We start from the raw sequence: 23200 nt of genomic DNA, 5'->3' as shown, positions 1-23200 counted from the left end.
AGATGGCTTTTATTGTACTTACGCTTTGCCTGTCTGCTAATGGCACTAGTTAAGAGCTACGTTCCGGAAGAAACGGTGACGTGAGTGAGTATGGTTTTACGCCGCCGTTTAGCATTTTACTAGCTACGGAACGCAGGGGACGCCTAGAAATGGTAGACTAATGTTTAGTCTCTGAATATATATGGTATTGATTGTAACAATTTAAACCCATTGACACTGGAAAGGATCCCCAGGGAGATCAGAACCTTGGGGGGGGGGGGGGGATCTAGACTTGCTTCATTTACCTTTGGTATTGCAGGGAGGGCTAGGCTGTAGGGAAATTAAGATGGTTCAGGGACTGTGAGACGGACTAAGAAATGGGCTTCACATGCACTATAGCTACCCAGCTCTCTGACACTGTGAAGTGTATGTATATGCTGGAGTTTTAGGTTGATTGATTGAAACATATGTTATTCAATTAAGAAACGGATTGGGCACAAGTTATCCAACTTAAATAAGCCCTCTCCACATAGTTACAACTGTATATTACAAAAAAAGTTCAACAAGAGGCAGACAAAGGGTATAGATATGTACAGACAGAGTTATTTAAATCGTTTAGTGTTATGGATGTAGATATGTACAGATTTAAAAACATTCTGATTTTCGCTAAGCGAGAGACCTGCATTGCCATTTAAGATGAGATTAATATCAATACATGCTCTATAATTCACTATAGTTTCTAAAGAGGTTAACATTTGTTCTCTTTGAATTATATATAATTTTAGAGATTTTAGAATACGGTGGATCTATTCTCATCTGGGGATACAGTGTACATATATGCACATATCCCTTGCTACAAATAACGCTGAGGATAGTATAACCTTCAGAATTAGAACAACAAAAACGTATAATCTGTTACCAAGCTATTCTCCGAGGCCATATGGCATATATCCTGTATTAAGGCTTTGGGTACCGAAACCAGAAGTTGCCGATTTGAGTCGGAGTCATCATATTTGTTTACAAATAGGCGTGTATGAGCACGTGATGAGTACCGTATGCAGGGGACCACAATCAATATTCAATATTGCTACGTCGCAAATCATTTAACACTGGCTGACACCTTTATGTAGCCTAGTGGTTAAAGTGTTCGCTCGCCACGCCGAAGACCGGGTTCCATGCCTCATACGGGTACAAGGTATGATACCCATTTCTTGTACCTCACCGCCGTCAACACAACTCACTCACGTTACACTAACTGAAATATCACACTAGCATCTTCATATGGAACATATATACATTCAATATATTCTACAAATATGAATTCTGTATAAAACAGAAACACGTTCACCTTCGGTCATTGAATTGGTCTTGTATTTAACAATATCTTTTCCAACTCATCAGTCGATGAATATTCGCGTACAAATAAGGGTAATATATTCATATTCACCGCTTTGAAAAGTGACACATGATGTTGCGTGAGTTAGTGTTGCAGAACATACTTTCAGTGAGTACAGTAGGTCGACCTAAAATCACGAATAAAATGCTAGTTAATGATACGTGGTTTGCTAAGCTCAACACAAGCCAGTATGCACCAATGTCGTTAAAGGCCTTTATGCTGTATGGCTCTATTGATGTGCAACCTGTTGTAAAATCAAATATATTATCGCGATCAAGGTGCACTACAATGTGCGGATGACTGCTTTCTCAGGTTTCAGCTCAATTTTAACCGCATTTAATTACTGTGGAAAAGCATATACAGAAATATTTAATAACAGTTTGTCACAGCTGGTACATATAGGTCTGCGTGGAATGAAGATTTATGTACAATGTAGGTTTCATTGATAATATATGATAACACACGGTTGATGAGAAACGCCTTTAAAGCTCCCATGTCTGTGTATAATGAATTGACACTTCATACATTTAATCATGGAAAAATATAGCTGGATATTCTGAATTAATATTCCTGATAGGTTTAGTATTGCTTATTTCTAATGAACATTTGTGTTGTTGATCTCTACTGCCTCAGGTTGCCATAACAACAAGGTGCTCTATGAATTGCAGTAATGTTGGACTCAAACGTCCATGACAGGCACGTGACCTAATTTCTCACTGGGCACTTGCTGCTCAATACTGACAAATTTATGGGTAACGGCATTTTTGTTTTGTGAATGCAAAATACAAAACTGCAATCACAAAATAAAAAAGGTTATTATCCATATATTTGTCAGTATTGTACTTTTCAACTTCTATAATGCCATTCAGTTACGGTTTGGTCACTTGGCCAAGGCGCTGCAATTCGCCGTACAGAGTTGCGTCCCTTGTGTACACCAGAACCCATGATCGTGGGTTCGAATCCCGATTATGTTTCCAGGCTTATAAGCACCATGACGTCTTACACCTGCATCACTTTCATCTTGGGTGACTTGGGTGACACATATTAACATATCCCAAATGAGTATATCGATGCTCATGCTGTTGATCACTGGATTGTCTGGTCCAGACCCAAATATTACAGACCGCCGCAATGACATTGCTAAGTGCGGCGTTAAACAGCAAACAAACTAACATATACGCCTGGTTAAGCACGAATACTGAGTGAGTGAGTGACTTTGGTTTTACGCCGCTTTTAGCAATATTCCAACAATATCATGGCGGGGACACCAGAAATGGACTTCACACATTGTACCCATGTGGGGAATCGAACCCGGGTCTTCGGCGTGACGAGCGGACGCTTTAACCACTAGGCTACCCCACCGCCCCCACGAATACTGCTTAAAGCGACCTACAACCCAACTCAGTAGTCTAACTTCCCATCCAGTTCCACTGATAAGGGATACCGTTATAATGATCATACTAATGATATAAACGTAATGACCGGCCATAAATCAAGGACAAAATTAATGAATTTGATGGCATAAATAGATATGACAGTAACAATAAAAATATCTTCACCACACATACCCCTCGTTCATGTAGCAAAACAAAGGCTTCACTGATGCAGCTGAATACGAAGTTGGGACAAAACACTAATATATAATTACTTATTGCTTAAACACGAGGACTATACATTACCATTAGTTGATGCGCCACGTATATACTTGACACGAACAACAGTGTCTATCTAAAGGTTCCATCGACCACAACCATTAGTGACAGCTGCTGAATTTCATTTGTTTATGCACCGTGAATTACTTCCTGTTGTACTTTGTATTAGTGAATATCTCCCTCATTGGTAAGGGAGCCTCCATTTGATTTCACAGAAAAATATTTTTTCCCCAAATGGATAATCTACAAACTATACTGATGGAAACAAATAAGGGAACACCACTAAATTTCTGTGTCCCTTTATTCATTTCCAGATGTTTACCAACAGTGTGATACAAAGCTTGCGAAAAACCTGGGGAACACATGGAACCACTATTATTTTCATGTGGTAACATACTTGTTTCTCTAAGTATAAAACAGTATATCAACTTTTACAATTAACACACAAGTTTTAGTTCAAGCACGCACAACACAAACCCTCTCAGAAATCAGATGGAAGCTCCCAAGGCTTGACTGAAGTGGCGATATCTTTTCACGTGGAAGGGTAGCAGTCCAGTGCCACAATGCAATGTTTCTGTTTCAATAACCCCATAACATGTTAGTTAAATGCAAACAAGATTAGCTGAAACTGATTGTACTTTCATGTCGTTCTTGCAACTTTCATGAATTATCATTGAACAAGGTGGGATGAGGGTTATACAGAAAGCTGTATAGTAGACCAGTCCTTGCTGTTGAACAACGCCAGCCTTGGTAACAACAAGTACCACCTTTTAACGTCTTGCGGTATGACGCGGCCAAGGGATCAAATCCCTCTATCCACAAGGCCAGGGAGGCGGTCTTCATATATGCATTTCTAAGTTATCGTGAGGATGGTTTAGAGAAATCTTTTGGATTTTGAAAATCCTCTGTCAGCAGAGACCATAAGCCTTACAGCCATTGAGCGTCATTCCAGGCATCTATCACTGCGTTGTGGGGTAGCCTCGTGGTTAAAGCGTTCGCTCATCACGAAGAAGACCCGGGTTCGATTCCCCACATTGGTACAATGAGTGAAGTCCATTTCTGGTGTCCCCCGCCGTGATATTGGTAAAAGCGGCGTAAAACTAAACTCATTCATACATTCATTTCGGGAAACAAACCCGTTTCTACTCGTGACGAGCGAACGCATGTGAGTCACCATCCCTTCCTTCTCTCTTCTGAAGCCGACATCACGTCCAGTGAATGACCGAGTCTTGACATCTCCAGATCTCAATTAAGAGCATCGTGCATGTGGATATCTCATCGAGTGAGTGAGTTCAGGTTTACTCTGCTTTTACAAGATGCCTTACAGCCATTGTATCTACGTTTGGAATCGAACCAGGATCTGCGGCGTGACGAGGTAGCACCTTAACCGTTGTGCTACATGGCGGCCCTTGACAGTATTCGTGGTGCTATTCGTAACTTATATCATTAAAGATAAAATCAGATCGTCGTGGTTATCTGACGCAACAAGTACAAGTCGATTTAAATCAGTCGAGTCAGAATCAAATGCTAACGCCATCGTTTTGTGAAACGTAATTATACGTTTGTGGAGGCGGCTTGTACCATCCGAAGAACAAACGTGTCACGAGAGGAGACTGGCTAGCGTTGTTGAGGGGGATATAGGCGGCCGATTGTTATGCAGACTGCGAGATGCGACGGGTCAATCCCGACAGACAAGACAGCGACTACTGTGTCTGCACTATCATAACACAATGGTCAGTAAATCATCGCAGTCATTGTTGAATGGTTAAATTAGCAAGGACGATACAGTGAGGATCAGTGTAAGATGACGAGCGGGTTGGGGAAGTCAAGAGGTACGTGAGAAGATGTCTCCCGAAATCAGGTGATTACGTGGCAACCGGGCGAGACGTGGGGGACAAAACAAGGATCTTGGGAAGGACATTGGGAGCAATGGGAGAAGTATGGGGACGCGGGGAGGGGTAGCAAGAGAAGAGGGAGAGTTCAAGGGAGAAGTGGCAAGATGGCTCCCAAATATGGATTCACATCAGAGGAGTCCGTCGGATAGATGGGGAAGTAGATGTTCAATAAAACAAAAGTAAAAACGACAGAGGCGCAATGGGGCTTGATGCTAGGGTGGGGAAATATAGGGTGCATGCTCATGGTAAACTATGGCAGAGGGTTTACCAAGAAGGCATGACCGTATTGTCGTGGTACCAAATACATGTGAAGTGGGGATAAACGCACGGATGGTTGACGTTCAGCGACCGCGAGGAAGGGTTTTACTTGGAAATGGGATGGTGAGGTATCAAGATTCGTACTGTCGTTGAGGACTAATTGGTGGGATTAACAGCAAATGAGAGAAGGCAGATTAATGTAAAATCGAAAAGAAGGTACCTGTGACAGGGAGACAAAAAGCTCCTTTAGCGGATGTTCCATTGGAAGATCTTGGGGCAGTTCAATGTTAAGGTACGAGGTACGGCGGTGTTGTGAGAAACAGGGGTGTTAAGTTGTGATTTGAAAGGTATATGAGAAATTGATGTATTGTAATGTATGGAGATGTGACGTCGAAAGGATGTAATGGCGGGCTTGCGACGTGGGTTGGCGTCGTGGCCATATTTCTCAGAGGTTTCAGGTCGTCAGGGTTTCACAAGTGACTGAGCACGCTGGCAGTTGTCGGGCGGGAGGAATCTGTAATTGACCATGTTTTCCCCGTGATCAAAGAGACAGGGCCGATAATTTACACACTGGGCTAAAGAGGTGGGCCACTCAGCGCTGTAGACAACCAATACAGGAGGGAGTAGGCATTAGGAACCGTGTAATTGGAGACACTTATCTCCCTCCACGCTTCACGGACTTCAGTGAAAAGTATACTTACACAAATAGCTGGCCCATTCTTTCTATGTATCACGATTTTATCAAGTTTTTCACCTGGAGACGTTCGTGTTGCCTTCACGCCTCAGCGAATTATCTACCACGACACCTAAAGGCTGGATTCGTTCCTCAGGCGGGGCTTGAGGTCTTGCACGTCAACCACCAGAGCCCAGTTTGGAGGTCTGTTCCTGATTGGCCCAGACAAGTAGGCCTTAGATAACCAAACATCTGTCGGGACGAGTTAACTGGGTGACTGAACGCCAAATGTCAACAAGATACTCCGTTTTCAAACCAAGTTGGGCAGAATAACAGTGTCCCATTAGAAAGGCATCCATTGGCCTAGCACTGCATTAATGAGTGATTTGAGGCATAGGGATTACCCGGAGTGTAGATGGCGCTCCGACTCCGGTACTCGTCCATTGACGATCGAAGACCGGAACAAGAAGGTTGTCCACGCTTCGTGGGCACAAATAACGCCGTCTACCTGGATTGCTCCCCGTATGCTCACTAATCTTCGCGGAATGCAACCCTTTTCGGATCACTGGTGTATTCTCCTCGATGTTGCCTTTATACCGATATGACGTTACAGAACAATCAGTATAATTGGATCGGCGAATTTATCGCCATGTATGCTCGGTGTCCTTGGTAGATCTTCTCATGGGTAGCAGATTAGGCCGCGATAGGTAGACTGAATGGGCTACAGATGAAAATGAACAGGATCCAATGGTCGACCAAATCTCTCTTAAATAATCCCTTTTACCGTACGCCTATAATCTCACAATGACAGGAAGATTGAATATCGGAAGTTTGCAAAAGACACAGCAAACGGTAACACTTCATACTTTTCTTTGGATGAGACTGGACTCTGGTTGTAGACTCATGAATGCCGGGTGCCCTATCTAGTCTCCATGATATTCCGTCCTTGAAACAGAGACCGCCGTTAGCTGAAATCATCGTGACCGACGACTCGACATCATCATGCTGAATGGATGGATTACAGAATCTTCCATGCTTACAGTTATCCTCGTCTTGTTTACTGGCTGATTTGGAAAGGCAGACTAAGGTGATTGTTTCCGAGACAGTCAAGGATCTTCGTGCTTTGAACCTGCGGCTCCGTACTTCGTCACATGGATGATTAATTCCAATAGCAGTGAAGAAAAAATGAACACGAAAATTGATCTAAATTTTCACAAATATATGACATTAATGGAGTGTTGTTTTTTCGCAGTAGTCCGTAAAATAATGAACCACATCGCGGCGCCTGTAAATATTCGAGAGTTAAGTGGCCAGTAAATCTACATAGCAGACCTCGTAGTCATCCGGGTTTCATATACTGGGCCCATCCGCTCCCCATCAGCAGTCTAGAATATCAATAAACCCAATTTTGTCTGGATTATTATGATCCCGTTTACAGAATATGTAAGATAACGGATTCCTAATGTTATAATGCTACAGTTATCCTTTGTAATCGCGAATGATGAATCCTGTAGAATACAAACTAATTGGAGCCGAGAATAACATCCCCAACCTAGCCTACACCAGGAAGTTACTCAGTGGGACACATACACTGGGTTTCCCTTCCTGATATAACCATTCCCATGAATAACAGGAACTTTAAACCTCCATGGTTAACATAACACGACAATAATAATTTAACGAGGAATAACTAATTTGTATGAAGGCATTTATCGAAATACATAGTAGGATGAATAAAAGATGACGCCAGAATATCATACTGTCAGATTGTCTTTACCTGTGAAGTCAACATGTTATGTTCACGCGTGACAAATCATGTACAAAATATTCACTACGACGCCTAGCACCTGGTTGATTTTACCTGCATCAAATGCGTGAATAACTTCCGCGTCGCGATGTCGGATGGGGTTGCACGTGCAGGCAAACTGACAAATCGCTGTGCGTGTCACTACTTCGTTTAACCGGTTGTGATACGCGCTTTACGTCAACTACATCACACGCCATTAACACACTCGATGATCGCTAACAGCATTTTGAGAAACTGACGAATAAATGAGCCGAAAGGATATTTCTTCTCTCGCACCAAGAAACATCCAATTAACGCCTGTAGTAAAATATCCCACAAGTGTGATCCAGATAAATGATTCTCTAAATATCAAGTTTGTCTTCAACATTTGCTTTGATCTGAAGTTCAGAATGACTGATAAGATTGCCTTCCTGCTTTTACAAGCATTACGTATTGTTCATATACTCATAAATATTATTTAATATTTTCACATCAATATTGATAGGAAATACAATAAATAACGGTTATCCTAACATTTTGGAATATACTTTTAGAAGAAATAACTGTTAAGATATGACTTTGTTCTTCCTTAAAAGCGAAAATATTAAACACAGAACTATCCACTTAACTAATTATTCACCGATGCTAACAAATCACAGTACTATACACGTTTTAAGAGTGGGAATATCAAGGAAAAAACAGTCTAGGGGAGACAACTCCTGTTATAAAAGGGTCTTGTTGGCGTGGAAATCTGCACTTCACTGTTCGATTCCCGGGAAAACGTAGCAAAACTTTTTCGGATTTACTGTTTTGTTCCTGCAGTCCTCTGATCTCTGACCAATAAAATGTGTAAAAATGTTGCATTGTGTTTTTCAACTATATCTTTTTATGACTGTCATTCTGTGAAAACGTACACCCATCAAATAATTTAAATTTAAACAGTATATCTTACAAAACTCTATCATTTGTTGATCTCACTCGAAAGAGAAACGAGACATCTCAACTTCAAAGTCAGACTTTATCACAGAGCTTGTACAGGTACAATAACATTTTCTGCAAATGAAATATATTTTACATTTTCCATTCGATAAAATACCATGGCAAAAGTTTGCACGAACAATCAGCAAAACTTTCACTGCAGAATGGACATAATATGCGTCAACATTTGCAAATCTTGTGTGTACATGTCCAATCAAATATACTCTCAATAGCCTTAGTGACAAAAACATCCTTGTATAACCACCATACCATTGGTACCCTACAGTGCTCATCAGAGTCTCCCACTTTCACAAGTGTCTTGATGGAAACAAGTTCGTGTAGAAACTGTTCAGTTTCTCAAGACCCTTAGAAAGTATTCTGCACTGCTCCAACAATATATCCAACATATTTATTTAACCATTATCCCAAGGTCACTTACAATGGTACGACCGTCTTGTGTTGTGCCAGAATATAGCCAATGGGACAGTACATTTTCATCCACTCACAGATTATTTTATTGGTGGTTAATTTGAAGCTGTAATGTTCTATTCCACAAATATAGCACTGAATTAATCATAGCAGGTCACAAGGATCTGTATCTTCCAATTCCCATCCCAGTAAAAAGGATTAAATGGCTACTGCAATGAACTCATGCTGACATGTTGGTTTCAGTGACAAGATTCCATTCTAGTGACACAGGATTCTACCAATGTGTGAAGCTGTATATTCTCTGCAAAGATACTCCATAAACATTTTATATTTGCAGGATATATAGGTTGTTTTTATAGAAAGGTGAATAAAAATACCCTAACCAAAAACCCAAATCCAACTTCCCAATGAGTTCCTGACTTTGTAAGCATAAACTGAACCAATATTAATACGTTGAGGCCATTGTTGTGTCAAAAACGTGTAGTTCCACCTGAAAAAGTTCTTTGATAAAGGATACATTCCAATGGACTGTGATGACATGGAGATCAAAGGCTGTGCATATCATATCAATATTGAACCTGAGACTTCAGAGGAAAACATTCAAGATTTAAAAATCGACTTATAGAAAGGATCATACATACTATTCATCTGTTCGAGATTAGATGCCGAGTGCCATACAAACAACCACACATACAGTTTTCAAAGCCAGCCTGTCTAGAAAGCATGTTTCAGGCAAAATAACATTTTAGGGCCAATATTACTTCTGTCCATGGTTGCCCAGATATCCTTCATGTTAAGGTCCTACTCCTGTACTGAACTGACATGTTGAATGAAGACTATCCTAAATGAACCGTAATGTATTGCCTGATTTCATACAAGCTGGCATTTTCCCCTTAAACATAATATTGCTTTTAAACCAACATTCTCAAACACATACCAATTCCATAACAATTACCATGGCAATCTGGTATATTCACTAATGCTGAGAAACCAACTCAGGTATGTATGTACATGGTAAGTAATAAATTCACAACAACCTTCAACATAACACTAACATTGTCTGAAACTTTGTATTGTGTTGCCAAATTCTCAGTAGTAAATATACATTCCACAGAATGAAATATATATTTATATATTAATATGTATGAAATAATGTCAACATGACCATGGATATTTCATCCTGAGCGTTTCAATGAGGAAGTGACCTGGAATATGAATAAACACGATTTACATTTATTTAATGTGCGATATTGCATCTGGCAGTGTAAATGGTCATCCAGTGTTTCAAAATCAGACAAGGTCAGAGTAAATTAACTTTGAGATTTCATTCTTTTTACATAAACAAATTTGTCACAAGACACAATACTTGATGATACTTGTAACGAACTAACAGAAGTATATTTGTTATCCAGATTAAGATAAAAAGAGTGCCCAAGTACTGTAGCTCATCTGGTCGTCACTTTAGAACATAAAAAGACAACCACTTAGAAAACCATTTTGAGTGCATTTAGGAGAAGATCCAAGTGCAAGGGTCAAATCGAGGACCAAACTCATAATGTCAGCATTGGAGGCTGAGCCAGACTACCAATGACACACACTGGGAAATTAATGGAGTTTCAGCTTTCGGTAGGGAGAAAGTGCAAAGGCCTGATATAATAATAACATTAATTGCTATACTGTAATCTGTAATTGCCATACAGAGCTCTTTCAGTTTCATCATAATTGAAAATTGGGCTGGAACCTCAAGAACAAATTCAGGACTTATCATTGGTTGGAACAAGCATCTAAAATACGATATTTGTTTGGTCCAGTGTTTTCTGATGGGATGATGTTTACAGTGCCTGCAAATGATTGACGGAAATATTTAGGAGCAGGGTGATGTCAAAGGTCAAAGAAAGGTCACAACTTAATGGCAGACACATTGAAAGTCAGATTCAAACCTCTTGAACAAATTTAAGTGTCATCAATGGTGGGATGAAGATTGTGAAGTTTCAGCTCATTAAACCTTTGGGATTCGGGAGATGTCTGCAGATGCCACCAATGGGAACTGATGCTGGATGAGGACAAGCAGGCTATGACCTTGGCTCACTTGACTTATAATCATATGTCCTGACCAGTCCATGCCACGGACAGCCAATTAATATTTGAGTTAAACCTTTTGTAGATAAAATATTTCTTTTAGCCATTTCCATAATGAAAGGAGGTCATTATGCATCCTGCAGTTGTATTGAAAGAGATGTTGTATTTTGAATATTAATAAGGATATGTCATCTATTCAGATATTGAAAGCCTGGGCGATTAATAACCTAGTAGCTTGGTTTATTTTGTTTGTCAAAACTATGGTTTCGCAAGTAATATTAGTTCAGGGATAACTGTAACAAGACATTTTATGAAACAAGGACACAAAACTGCTTCATCTACAAAATAATGGATATTATGGTAACACACAAAGCATACAGGTCTTCCTATTTCAGCATATGGTGAAATCAGAGAAGGTTCATCAACTACAATCACACACACCAGAGAGTAATACATTGTCCAGAACCAACAATTGTTTACTTAGAAAATAAGAAAATATTCTCATGTTCCTCCAAATGTTTGTGAGCAATTTCATTGTAGACACAATGTATTTATATATATGTTTGTATTGGTCTTTACACATGTGTGTGACTGGATCAGTATCCTTGGAGGGGAGATGCTGGGGTGGATGGGGACACAGAAGTCAGGCTTGTGGGTGGATGGGGACAAGGAAGTCAGGCTTGTGGGTGGATGGGGACAAGGAAGTCAGGCTTGTGGGATGATGGGGACAAGGAAGTCAGGCTTGTGGGTTGATGGGGACAAGGAAGTCAGACTTGTGGGTTGATGGGGACAAGGAAGTCAGGCTTGTGGGTGGATGGGGACATAGAAGTCAGACTTGTGGCTGGATGGGGACACAGAAGTCAGACTTGTGGGTAGATAGGGACATAGAAGTCAGACTTATGGGTGGATGGGGACAAGGAAGTCAGGCTTGTGGGTGGATGGGGACATAGAAGTCAGACTTGTGGGGTAGATAGGGACACAGAAGTCAGGCTTGTGTGTGTGTGTGTGTGGGGGAGATAGGACAAACAGGCAGGCATCAGTGGTGATAGGGACACAACAGTGAGGTTTTGGTTGAGGACATGTTTAACCTGGGGTGAGGGTTATGACGGGAGTGCACACTGGGTTCAGTGAGGTGATGGTCATTTTGAAGGTAGAGTCTGATTGCAGTGTGAATCTGTAGTCCTGGATGATGGGTGCCGAGTATGAGACAGCAGGCAAGGAGATGGTATAGCTGGGGAAACATTACCACCTGTTGGGAATGGGGAGGATGGGAATGGGGCACTTGGGTGACATGGGTAGAACTATTCCAAACTTCTAGGAACTTGAATGGGGACAGTTTTGTGGCAGCTGGCACACTGTGACGGTCGAACGGGTAGGACTGGTACAAAACTGTTGTTTGTACGCAGCTGGGGCAGGTGGACAGCCATATTAAAACGGCGGCAATTGGACAGGAGAAAGGGTGGGGCAGGGTTCTGGGAGCGGCTTTCTAAACATGGATTGGAGAACATATATCACCATGTAAAATAATTAGCAGATGTATTGTGTCCCTTGCTTCTATACATCACAAACATCAGAAGGTTCCAGTGATGAATTAAACAAGGGAAACAACATCAATAGCTCATAAAATAAGATAAAAGCAAGAAACTGACACCATGTCAACTTGTCACAAACATTTCTGATTATATTACAAATTGCCATGCAGCACTAATTGAGTCACATTTGCAAGTCAGCAAAGTAACTTTCCATTACGAACTTGGCCACCAAGTCACAGTCTCCAATCGTCCTTTATCAAAGGAATATTACTGGATTCCATAGGCAAGCATCTTCAATCAGATCGCCTCCATCACTGAGAAGCAATCTCCTCATCTAACCTTAATGATCACTGAATGAATCTGCACCTATATTTTACGGCCTCTGTTGAGAAATAGAAAAGATTTCCACAAAAATCCGTTCAATATTTCTCAAATATTAGAATCCTGTGTTGAATGAGAATCCTATTCTGTACGCAGACTTCCACCGGTACAAGAGAGGCTGATGACTCTGAAGAGTCTTCCATACCATCAGAAGACCTGATGACTGTCTGGCATCAGACTGCTAAGGTTACCCGACTCTGAGATAGGCTGTCCCAGATACTATCTGGATAGTACATGTCTGGATTCCTTTGCATTTATTGTGAAGATCAGTCCCTGATCTGGTGTGGTAGTCTCAACCTTTGCTCTTACAGACATCCTTCCAGCGGGAGGCAAAGTCAACAATGTTCTCAATGCTTACACCTGGAAACAGAAACATAATATGGGTATTGGTATAGATAGTGTTTCAAAGATCAACATAATCGACAATTATACTGTACTGAGTACCAGAAATGTTGCAATCTGTAATATATTACAGGGTGGGGAAAATAATGACCCTCCCATGATGCTTGTCATATTGTTCAACATGCCCAATTTCCTTGTACATTATTTTCAAGATCCTCCATGGAAAGACAAAATGGAAAAGCACTTTATATTGTATAATGTATCTTTTCATGCTCCTCCCCAAATATGTGTAACGTCTTTAATGACTTTCCTCTTGAGTCTCTATCCTTAATTTGGAAAACAAGAAGACAAAGTCATCAATATCCCCCCCAATGGCAAAATACTCTTCATGATTATGTCTACGAGTTATGATTATGTCAAATATTTAGGTGTGTATATAGAAAAGTGGAAGGAGAGTATTGAAACGGTTTTAGAGTTCTGCTCCGGAAAAGAGCACTACCACTAATTTCAGTCTAAGTTAAACTTGTTGCCATGGAAATGCCAAAAATATTTTATTCAGAATTCCAAAACTACCAAAAGGCACCAGTACACCACCAGATCTATCTATGTGCCAAGTTTGGTGAAGAAATAGTGAACAGTTTTAGAGTTCTGCTCCGGAAAGACAAATGTGCATGGACGGACGGACGGACGGACGCACGCACGGACGGAGTCCATTTTAATACCCCGCAAAACGCGTTGCGGGGGATAATAAGTCTTGGTACACAAATGTGTGGCTCTGGACTTGCCCTCTATTGATGGGAGAGTACGGTATGTAGCATGACTTGACGATATCCTACTGATGCCTAAACATATGGACTAGCTGATGATGTTTTGGTCATATGGACAAGGCATCTGTTATTGTATAAATCACAGATCTGGCTTAAATCACAGATCTCCACTATTTCATGGCCGCTACTTTTGCAGTTTTGCCATATGATAAAACCAAATGATCTGACATAAGGAAGACATACCTTCTTGCTGGCTGGCTGCGATGGCGTGTCTGATTGCAGGGAGCGTCTGTTCTGTGTCCAGCTGGTGGTCAGTCAAAATGGCCACCACACTGCCAGAGCTGAAGTTCCCACTCTGCTGTGCCAGGTACCGAGAACAACTCAGTATCTCACTCAAACACCTGCAACAAATTATATTCAGCCCTCATAACACACTGAATAATTGGACTTGTGACCTAAAAACAGATATATCTCAAATCTCTACACCACAAAGGCCTGTGCCCCATTCCACAAATCTAAGATGACTTCAACTCCTCCACCTGAACATTATAGCACTAAGGCAGCTTTGTGGAGTGAGTGAGTGAGTGAGTGAGTTTAGTTTTACGCCGCACTCAGCAATATTCCAGTTATATGGCGGCGGTCTGTTAATAATCGAGTCTGGACCAGACAATCCAGTAATCAACAGCATGAGCTACGATCTGCACAATTGGGAACCGATGACATGTGTCAACCAAGTCAGCGAGCCTGACCACCCGATCCCGTTAGTCGCCTCTTACGACAAGCATAGTCGCCTTTTGTGCCAAGCATGGGTTGCTGAAGACCTACTCTTCTCCCGGATCTTCAAGGGTCTTTATAGAGCAGCCTGGAAAGAACACTAGCCACACCAGCACATCTACCTGTTCCCAAGAGTAAGATGTCGAAACAGTGTGGCAACCAGAGTCGCAGTCCCCAATCATATCACCCGATACAGGACAGATTTTGTTTTCAAAGGGTGCCATAAGGCACCAGACAGATAATTCAAGTGTGCCTTTGTGAAAATAAATGCCCATACCTTTTGATGATCCAATTAAACTTAAAACATCACAACAATTATGTCATTTCAATTTGTTGTTCAATAAATCAGAAAACATCATGTAAACCTGTTAACATGATAGCTCTATCAAGACAGCTAGAATAGTTCCATTTGTCCTGCACCCATTAACCAACCCAAAACTTTGATGTCGTCCAAACTGGGATTTCCTGTTATGCACACTGGCATTCAAAATGGCCGCTCCCATGCTAAACTGTGAGTTTGGGAGTGTCGCCAATACACTGACTGACTGACTGACTGACTGAGTTTAGTTTTACGCCGCTTTTAGCAATATTCCAGCAATATCATGGCAGGGGACACCAGAAATGGGCTTAACACATTGTGCCCATGTGGGGAATCGAACCCGGGCCTTCGGCGTGACGGGCCAACGCTTTAACCACTAGGCTACCCCAACCGCCCGTCGCCAATACACAGATTGATTGGTTGCAAAAAATAGTTTTAAAATCATTTCAGACGGACAAATATATCACATTTTCCATGAAATCAATCATGGTGTGCATTATTTTTATAATTCTAGTTGTGAAATACACATTGAAAATACTTCACCCATGCCATTTCAATATTTGTCATGCCCTGATATGTACATTAAGCACAATTTGATCCCTGTCATCTATCTGCTAAAGAACCATTTCTTTCCATGTTTAGACATGTCATTGATTGAGTTTTTACAGCTCCAGTTCTCCAACAGAAAATATTTCATCAGTTATTTTGGCACTCAAAGAGTAAAGAAGACTGATCTGTAGACAATATATACACACTACTGCTAACACTCAGTCAAAGAGGATATATAGAAATGGAGATGTCAGTCTTCCTACCACTGATCTCGGTTCCTCTTCTTTAGCATCCTTTGGTTGTTGCCTGGGAGTGTTTCATTGCTCTTCTGGGCACGGATGTACCTACAAACCAGGGACAATTACTGTCACATGAGACAACAGTAGGCAAACTTTTGATTCAAAATGAGTGACTGACTGACTCTGAATAAATAGGTTTGACAGAAACAGATTCAGAAACTGAACCTTGGGAAATCTAGACTTGCTTCATTCAGGGCTTTAGCATTGCAAAATGGGCGGGTACAAGGGAAAATAATGTGGTTAGGAGACTGTGAGAGAGATGTAGTATATTGCAGTGTCCAGTGATTTACATCATGTGCATTAATCCATGCAACTGGGATGTCATGACATACAACAAACCAAGTGATCGAGTCTGACCCCTGAAGAAATATATTTGCATCTTTTGACAAGCTTCTATGCCTCTTCAACATCCAATCATTTGTAAACAGGAGAGCTGATGATAGTCCTCCATGAATTACACCTCCTGACATACCTGTTCCCCTTCCTGAACTCATTCTCCAACCATCGAATTGCCTCCCGGGCTCCAGAACTCTCTTTTTTCATGAAGTCCAAACTGTCAATAACTGAAACACCAGGACTTATAACAGTAATTCCTAGAAAGACTAATGATGCTATATAAGACAGCCTGTCACCATATATATCAATACATGGACTCACCTAGACTAACAGCTAGTCTCTTAAATAAACATATTTTAACAGAAAAAAAGGTTTTAAAATTAAAATAAAATTCAATGAAAAGGAGCCCAGAGACTTTCATCATTTTCAGCCTAAAACTGTGGAAATCTAACTTGCATGGGCAACACTGGGTATATTTGTTTCAGAGTCTGTACAACAGACTAGGACTCACCATGCCTGTTTTAAGTGTGAAAGTTAATCGAGTGTCAGTGTACAGATCTAGCTGAAGATTGTGGTTAGCTGCTCTTGTATACAAAGTACGATCAAACATAGAACACAACGATGCCATACAACTGTAAACATTTAACTCACAAAACAGCATATTCAAAGTATGGATCCTAGCAAAGGGCAGCAGGCTGGCTAACAGGTCCTGGACTTACCTGAGAGGGGGATGACCATGATGCCCCTGGCACTGACGATGAGCTGCTTGACGAGGGGGAGTGAGGAGCACAGGGTGGAGGTTTCAGTGATCACGTATGGAGGGAACATGGGCTGCTCAGACTCCTGGAGGGACCCTTCCAGCTGGCTCACTTCCGCCTGACAATACAACCACCAGCATATCATCCATCACAGTATCCAATACAACCATCAGCTTACCATCCATCTCAGTATCCAATACAACCATCAGCATACCATCCATCTCAGTATCCAATACAACCACCAGCATATCATCCATCACAGTATCCAATACAACCACCAGCATATCATCCATCACAGTATCCAATACAACCATCAGCATATCATCCATCACAGTATCCAATACAACCACCAGCATATCATCCATCACAGTATCCAATACAACCACCAGCATATCATCCACCACAGTATCCAATACAACCATCAGCTTACCATCCATCAGTATCCAATACAACCACCAGCATACCATCCATCACAGTATCCAATACAACCACCAGCATATCATCCATCACAGTATCCAATACAACCATCAGCATATCATCCATCACAGTATCCAATACAACCACCAGCATACCATCCATCACAGTATCCAATACAACCATCAGCATACCATCCACCACACAGTATCCAATACAACCACCAGCATATCATCCATCAGAGTATCCAATACAACCACCAGCATATAATCCATCTCAGTATCCAATACAACCACCAGCATAGTATCCAATACAATACAATACAACCCAGCATATCATCCATCACAGTATCCAAAACAACCACCAGCAGCATCCATCACAGTATCCAACACAACCACCAGCATATCATCCATCACAGTATCCAATACAAACCACCAGCATATCATCCATCACAGTATCCAATACAACCACCAGCATACCATCCATCACAGTATCCAATACATACAACCACCAGTATATCATCCATCACGGTATCCAATACAAACAACCACCAGCAGTATATCATCCATCCATCACAGTCCAATACAACCAATACAACCACCAGCATATCATCCATCACAGTATCCAATACAACCACCAGCATATCATCCATCACAGTATCCAATACAACCACCATCATCCATATCATCCATCACAGTATCCAATACAACCACCAGCATATCATCCATCACAGTATCCAATACAACAGCATACCACATCAGCATCCATCAGTATCCACAACCACCACATAGTATCCATCAATATCCAACCACCAGCTTATCATCCATCACAGTATTCAATACAACAACCACCAGCATATCATCCATCACAGTATCCAATACAACCACCAGCAATCCATCCACCACACAGTATCCAATCATCCACCACACAGTATCCAATACAACCACCAGCATATCATCCATCACAGTATCAATACAACCACCAGCATATCATCCATCACAGTATCCAATACAACCACCAGCATATCATCCATCACGGTAGTATCCAACACAACCACCAGCATATCATCCATCCCACAGTATCCAATACAACCACCAACATATCATCCATCACAGTATCAATACAACCACCAGCATATCATCCATCACAGTATCAATACAACCACCAGCATACCATCCATCACAGTATCCAATACAACAACCACCAGCATATCATCCATCACAGTATCCAATACAACAACCACCAGCATATCATCCACCACACAGTATCCAATACAACCACCAGCATATCATCCATCACAGTATCCAATACAACCACCAGCATATCATCCATCACACAGTATCCAATACAACCACCAGCATATCATCCATCACAGTATCCAATACAACCACCAGCATATCATCCATCACAGTATCCAATACAACCATCAGCATATCATCCATCACAGTATCCAATACAACCACCAGCATATCATCCATCACAGTATCCAATACAACCACCAGCATATCATCCATCACAGTATCCAATACAACCACCAGCATATCAACCACAGTAGCAATATCATCCATCACGGTATTCAATACAACCACCAGCATATCATCCATCACAGTATTCAATATCCAATACAACCACCAGCATATCATCCATCACAGTATCCAATACAACAACCACCAGCATATCATCCATCACAGTATCCAATACAACCACCAGCATATCATCCATCACAGTATCCAATACAACCACCAGCATATCATCCATCACAGTATCCAATACAACCACCAGCATATCATCCATCACAGTACACGGTATCAATACAACCATATCATCCATCCATCAGTATCAATACAACCACCAGCATATCATCCATCACGGTATCAATACAACCATCAGCATATCATCCATCACAGTCAATACAACCACAACCACCATCACAGCATATCATCCATCACGGTATCCAATACAACAACCACCAGCATATCATCCACCATCACAGTATCCAATACAACAACCACCAGCATATCATCCATCACAGTATCAATACAACAACCACCAGCATATCATCCATCACAGTATCCAATACAACAACCACCAGCATCACAGTATCCAATCAGCATATCATCCATCCAATACAATCCAATACAACCACCAGCATATCATCCATCACAGTATCCAATACAACCACCAGCATATCATCCATCACAGTATCCAATACAACCACCAGCATATCATCCATCACAGTATCCAATACAACCACCAGCATATCATCCATCACAGTATTCAATACAACCACCAGCATATCATCCATCACAGTATCCAATACAACCACCAGCATATCATCCATCACGGTATTCAATACAACCACCAGCATATCATCCATCACAGTATTCAATACAACCACTTACATACCACCATCATATCCAATATCAACAATATCATATCATCCATCACGGTATCAATACAACCACCACCAGCATATCATCCATCACAGTATCCAATACAACCACCAGCATATCATCTATCACAGTATCCAATACAACCACCAGCATATCATCCATCACAGTATCAATACAACAACCACCAGCATATCATCCATCACAGTATTCAATACAAACCACCAGCATATCATCCATCACAGTATTCAATACAACTACCACCAGCATATCATCCATCACAGTATCCAATACAACTACCACCAGCATATCATCCATCACAGTATCCAATACAACTACCACCAGCATATCATCCATCACAGTATCCAATACAACTACCACCAGCATATCATCCATCACAGTATCCAATCCATATCATCCATCCGGTATCCAGCATATCATCCATCACAGTATCCAATACAACCACCAGCATATCATCCATCACAGTATCAATACAACAACCACCAGCATATCATCCATCACAGTATCCAATACAACTACCACCAGCATATCATCCATCACAGTATCAATACAACTACCACCAGCATATCATCCATCACAGTATCCAATACAACTACCACCAGCATATCATCCATCACAGTATCCAATACAACTACCACCAGCATATCATCCATCACAGTATCCAATACAACTACCACCAGCATATCATCAATCACGGTATCCAATACAACCACCAGCATATCATCCATCACAGTATCCAATACAACCACCAGCATATCATCCATCACTGTATCCAATACAACCACCAGCATATCATCCACCACACAGTATCCAATACAACAAACATCAGCATATCATCCACCACACAGTATCCTTTACAAAGCTGCCCATTACAGTTAACCATTTCATGCTAAGCCTTACATGTGTCAACAAATTACCCTTTATTATTATTCTATTTCCCAGACACAAGACATTCAAATGCAATAAACATGCAGTTCAGAAGTCGAAACAGATGTCAGTATGATGACATGCACATCATCAGGGACCCTCATCAACACCCAGTTAAAATATGTCCCCCACAACCTTACTCTAAACCTGTTGACTGACAGGTATCCCATATCGGGGCTGACCAATACAGTGCTGAAAACCCGCTGTCACACCAATATGTCAACTGACAACTTGTCACAATGATAAAGAACAGTAAAACAAACAAAACAATATCAACATTTACTCTTGTACTACTATCTACAATTATATATGGATGTTCCAAAAGTGTTAAACAATTACCTCTAAAATAGCATTTTTTCCATGAATTTTACATCTTTTACAAAGTAATAAGATCATGCAAATGAAATCCCATTTCACTGTTCTGAGTATGGAACTTACTGTACATGCTGAACACAGAGTTGGCCTTGCCTCATCTGAAGGTAACTATCTACTTTTATGACAAAATTCAACGATCTTCACCCTCAATTATAACCAAACCTAAGCTCTGATTATTTCTATTTTGGTTTTATTCATCACAAAAAAGAAGCAGAAAAAGAAAAAAACAACCAAACATTCCTCTGACCTGACCTTGAAAGGTCTAAAGCAAAACTTGAAAGCACCCCTTGGGAAATGTCCCTGATTTCACCAGACTACAGTCTACACTTCATGAGTTATCATGAACATATACAGTATTTAGTGTGTAACACCGAGTGTGATCTTGACTATTACTATGAAATACAAGTACGTCTAGAACATATACAGTATTTAGTGTGTAACACCGAGTGTGATCTTGACTATTACTATGAAATACAAGTACGTCTAGAACTTTCCAAAAGGTTATATTGCAGCAACATAAGCCAAGTTAGAATTCATGCCATGAGCTACTCAATGTAAGCATGTAGCTATGACCATAGTCAAAAGATTGTCACTAAAACATAACAACTACTGGCTGAACTCCAGAAAATATCAGAGGGAACATAAACTATCCCAAATGTGGTGGACATTTTACCACTAACCTTTACTGTGACCTTGAACTTACATAAGGGTTACTCCAGTCACTTTCAAATCATGGCTATGAGGAATTGATGCCATCTCCTCTCAGATGGACTAGATCAGCACTCCTACTACTTAATCTCCTACTAGCTGATGAACTAGACATGGTACTTGTTTTGTTCATATTTCTACAACCACGCAGACATACCTGAAGTCTCAGTTGAGCCATGTCTCTCATCAGCTGGTTACGCCGGCTTTCTGCATCTCTCTGGAACAGATAGACACATGTATTTTACAGCCGTAAGAAATAAATGAATTCTAAACCACCATCAACAGAGGTACCCAGTTAGGTATTACGCTCTAAACGTCCTGCTCTTCCCCATCAAGACCCCCATTAGAATTGGTCTTCAGCAACCAAATGTTTGTCGTAAGGGGTGACTGAGAGAATCGGGTTGTCAGACTTGCTGTCGCGGTGAATGCACAACAAAGTATCAAAATTGTATTGAATGTTGCTCATGATGTCTGTCACCAGATTGTCTGGTAAAGGCGTGGTTATTTACATACTGATGCCATGAAGCTTAAATATTGTCTACTGACTGACTGAGTTTGGTTTTACGCCGCTTTTAGCAATATTCCAGCAATATCAAGGCGGGGGGACACCAGAAATGGGCTTCACTCATTGTACCCATGTGGGGATTCGAACCCGGGTCTTCGACGTGACGAGACAACGCTTTAACCACTAGACTACCCCACCGCCCCTAAATATTGTCTAGATCAGCATTAAAAACTAGCAAAAAGTTATCCAAAAACAACATGACCAATCAAGCATGCCGCCATTTCAAACGCTAGGACGACAAGAATTAGGTCAACGGGAGATAACTCTAATTAACATGAAGAGCGGTAACTTAAGGCCGTTGGCTTGCCGCTAAAATACAGGAACTAACATCATTAAAAAATATTTTGATAATTAAATATTACTTTAACCACCCATAATCATCAGGTGTGACCACCAACATGAGATATATACCCTGGAATCCAGACAGATGTATAGAAACAGCTAGTGGGCAAAATAACCATGTGCACACATCTTTAATACAATGTTTGATTGTCACATGGCATACTAAGTGCTACTTAAGTGTTGCTTGAGTGATGTTTAAGTGATGTGACTGGTCTTGACGGAGACAAGGATTTATGTACCCTCTGTGTCAGTTATGTTCCTGGCGCCTGAAGGCAT

General features: G+C 41.0%; 1 protein-coding gene and 1 long non-coding RNA gene across 2 annotated transcripts in view; both read right to left on the bottom strand.

Annotated features, from left to right (window-relative positions):
* Positions 1-8643: 8643 nt before the first annotated feature.
* On the bottom strand, positions 8644-12127 carry LOC124290968. The gene is made up of 2 exons (XR_006902099.1): positions 8888-12127; positions 8644-8692 (listed from the first exon to the last, which is right to left on the bottom strand). It is a non-coding gene; the product is annotated as an uncharacterized LOC124290968 (long non-coding RNA).
* A 1158-nt stretch (positions 12128-13285) lies between these two features.
* LOC124290981 (protein SMG5-like) overlaps positions 13286-23200 on the bottom strand; it is a 75884-nt gene continuing 65969 nt past the window's right edge. Inside the window, 6 exon segments of the mRNA XM_046727841.1 lie at positions 13286-13398; positions 14391-14548; positions 16053-16133; positions 16561-16651; positions 17144-17300; positions 22175-22234. Of these exon segments, the coding sequence (XP_046583797.1) occupies positions 13331-13398; positions 14391-14548; positions 16053-16133; positions 16561-16651; positions 17144-17300; positions 22175-22234 (615 nt within the window). The 3' untranslated portion in view covers positions 13286-13330.

This window comes from Haliotis rubra, unplaced genomic scaffold (genome assembly GCF_003918875.1).
Source record: "Haliotis rubra isolate DU_JTF1 unplaced genomic scaffold, ASM391887v1 Scf48, whole genome shotgun sequence".
NCBI classification, from domain to species: domain Eukaryota; kingdom Metazoa; phylum Mollusca; class Gastropoda; order Lepetellida; family Haliotidae; genus Haliotis; species Haliotis rubra.
Note: the sequence above shows the minus strand (reverse complement) of the source record. Positions and strands in the feature narration are given on the sequence as shown.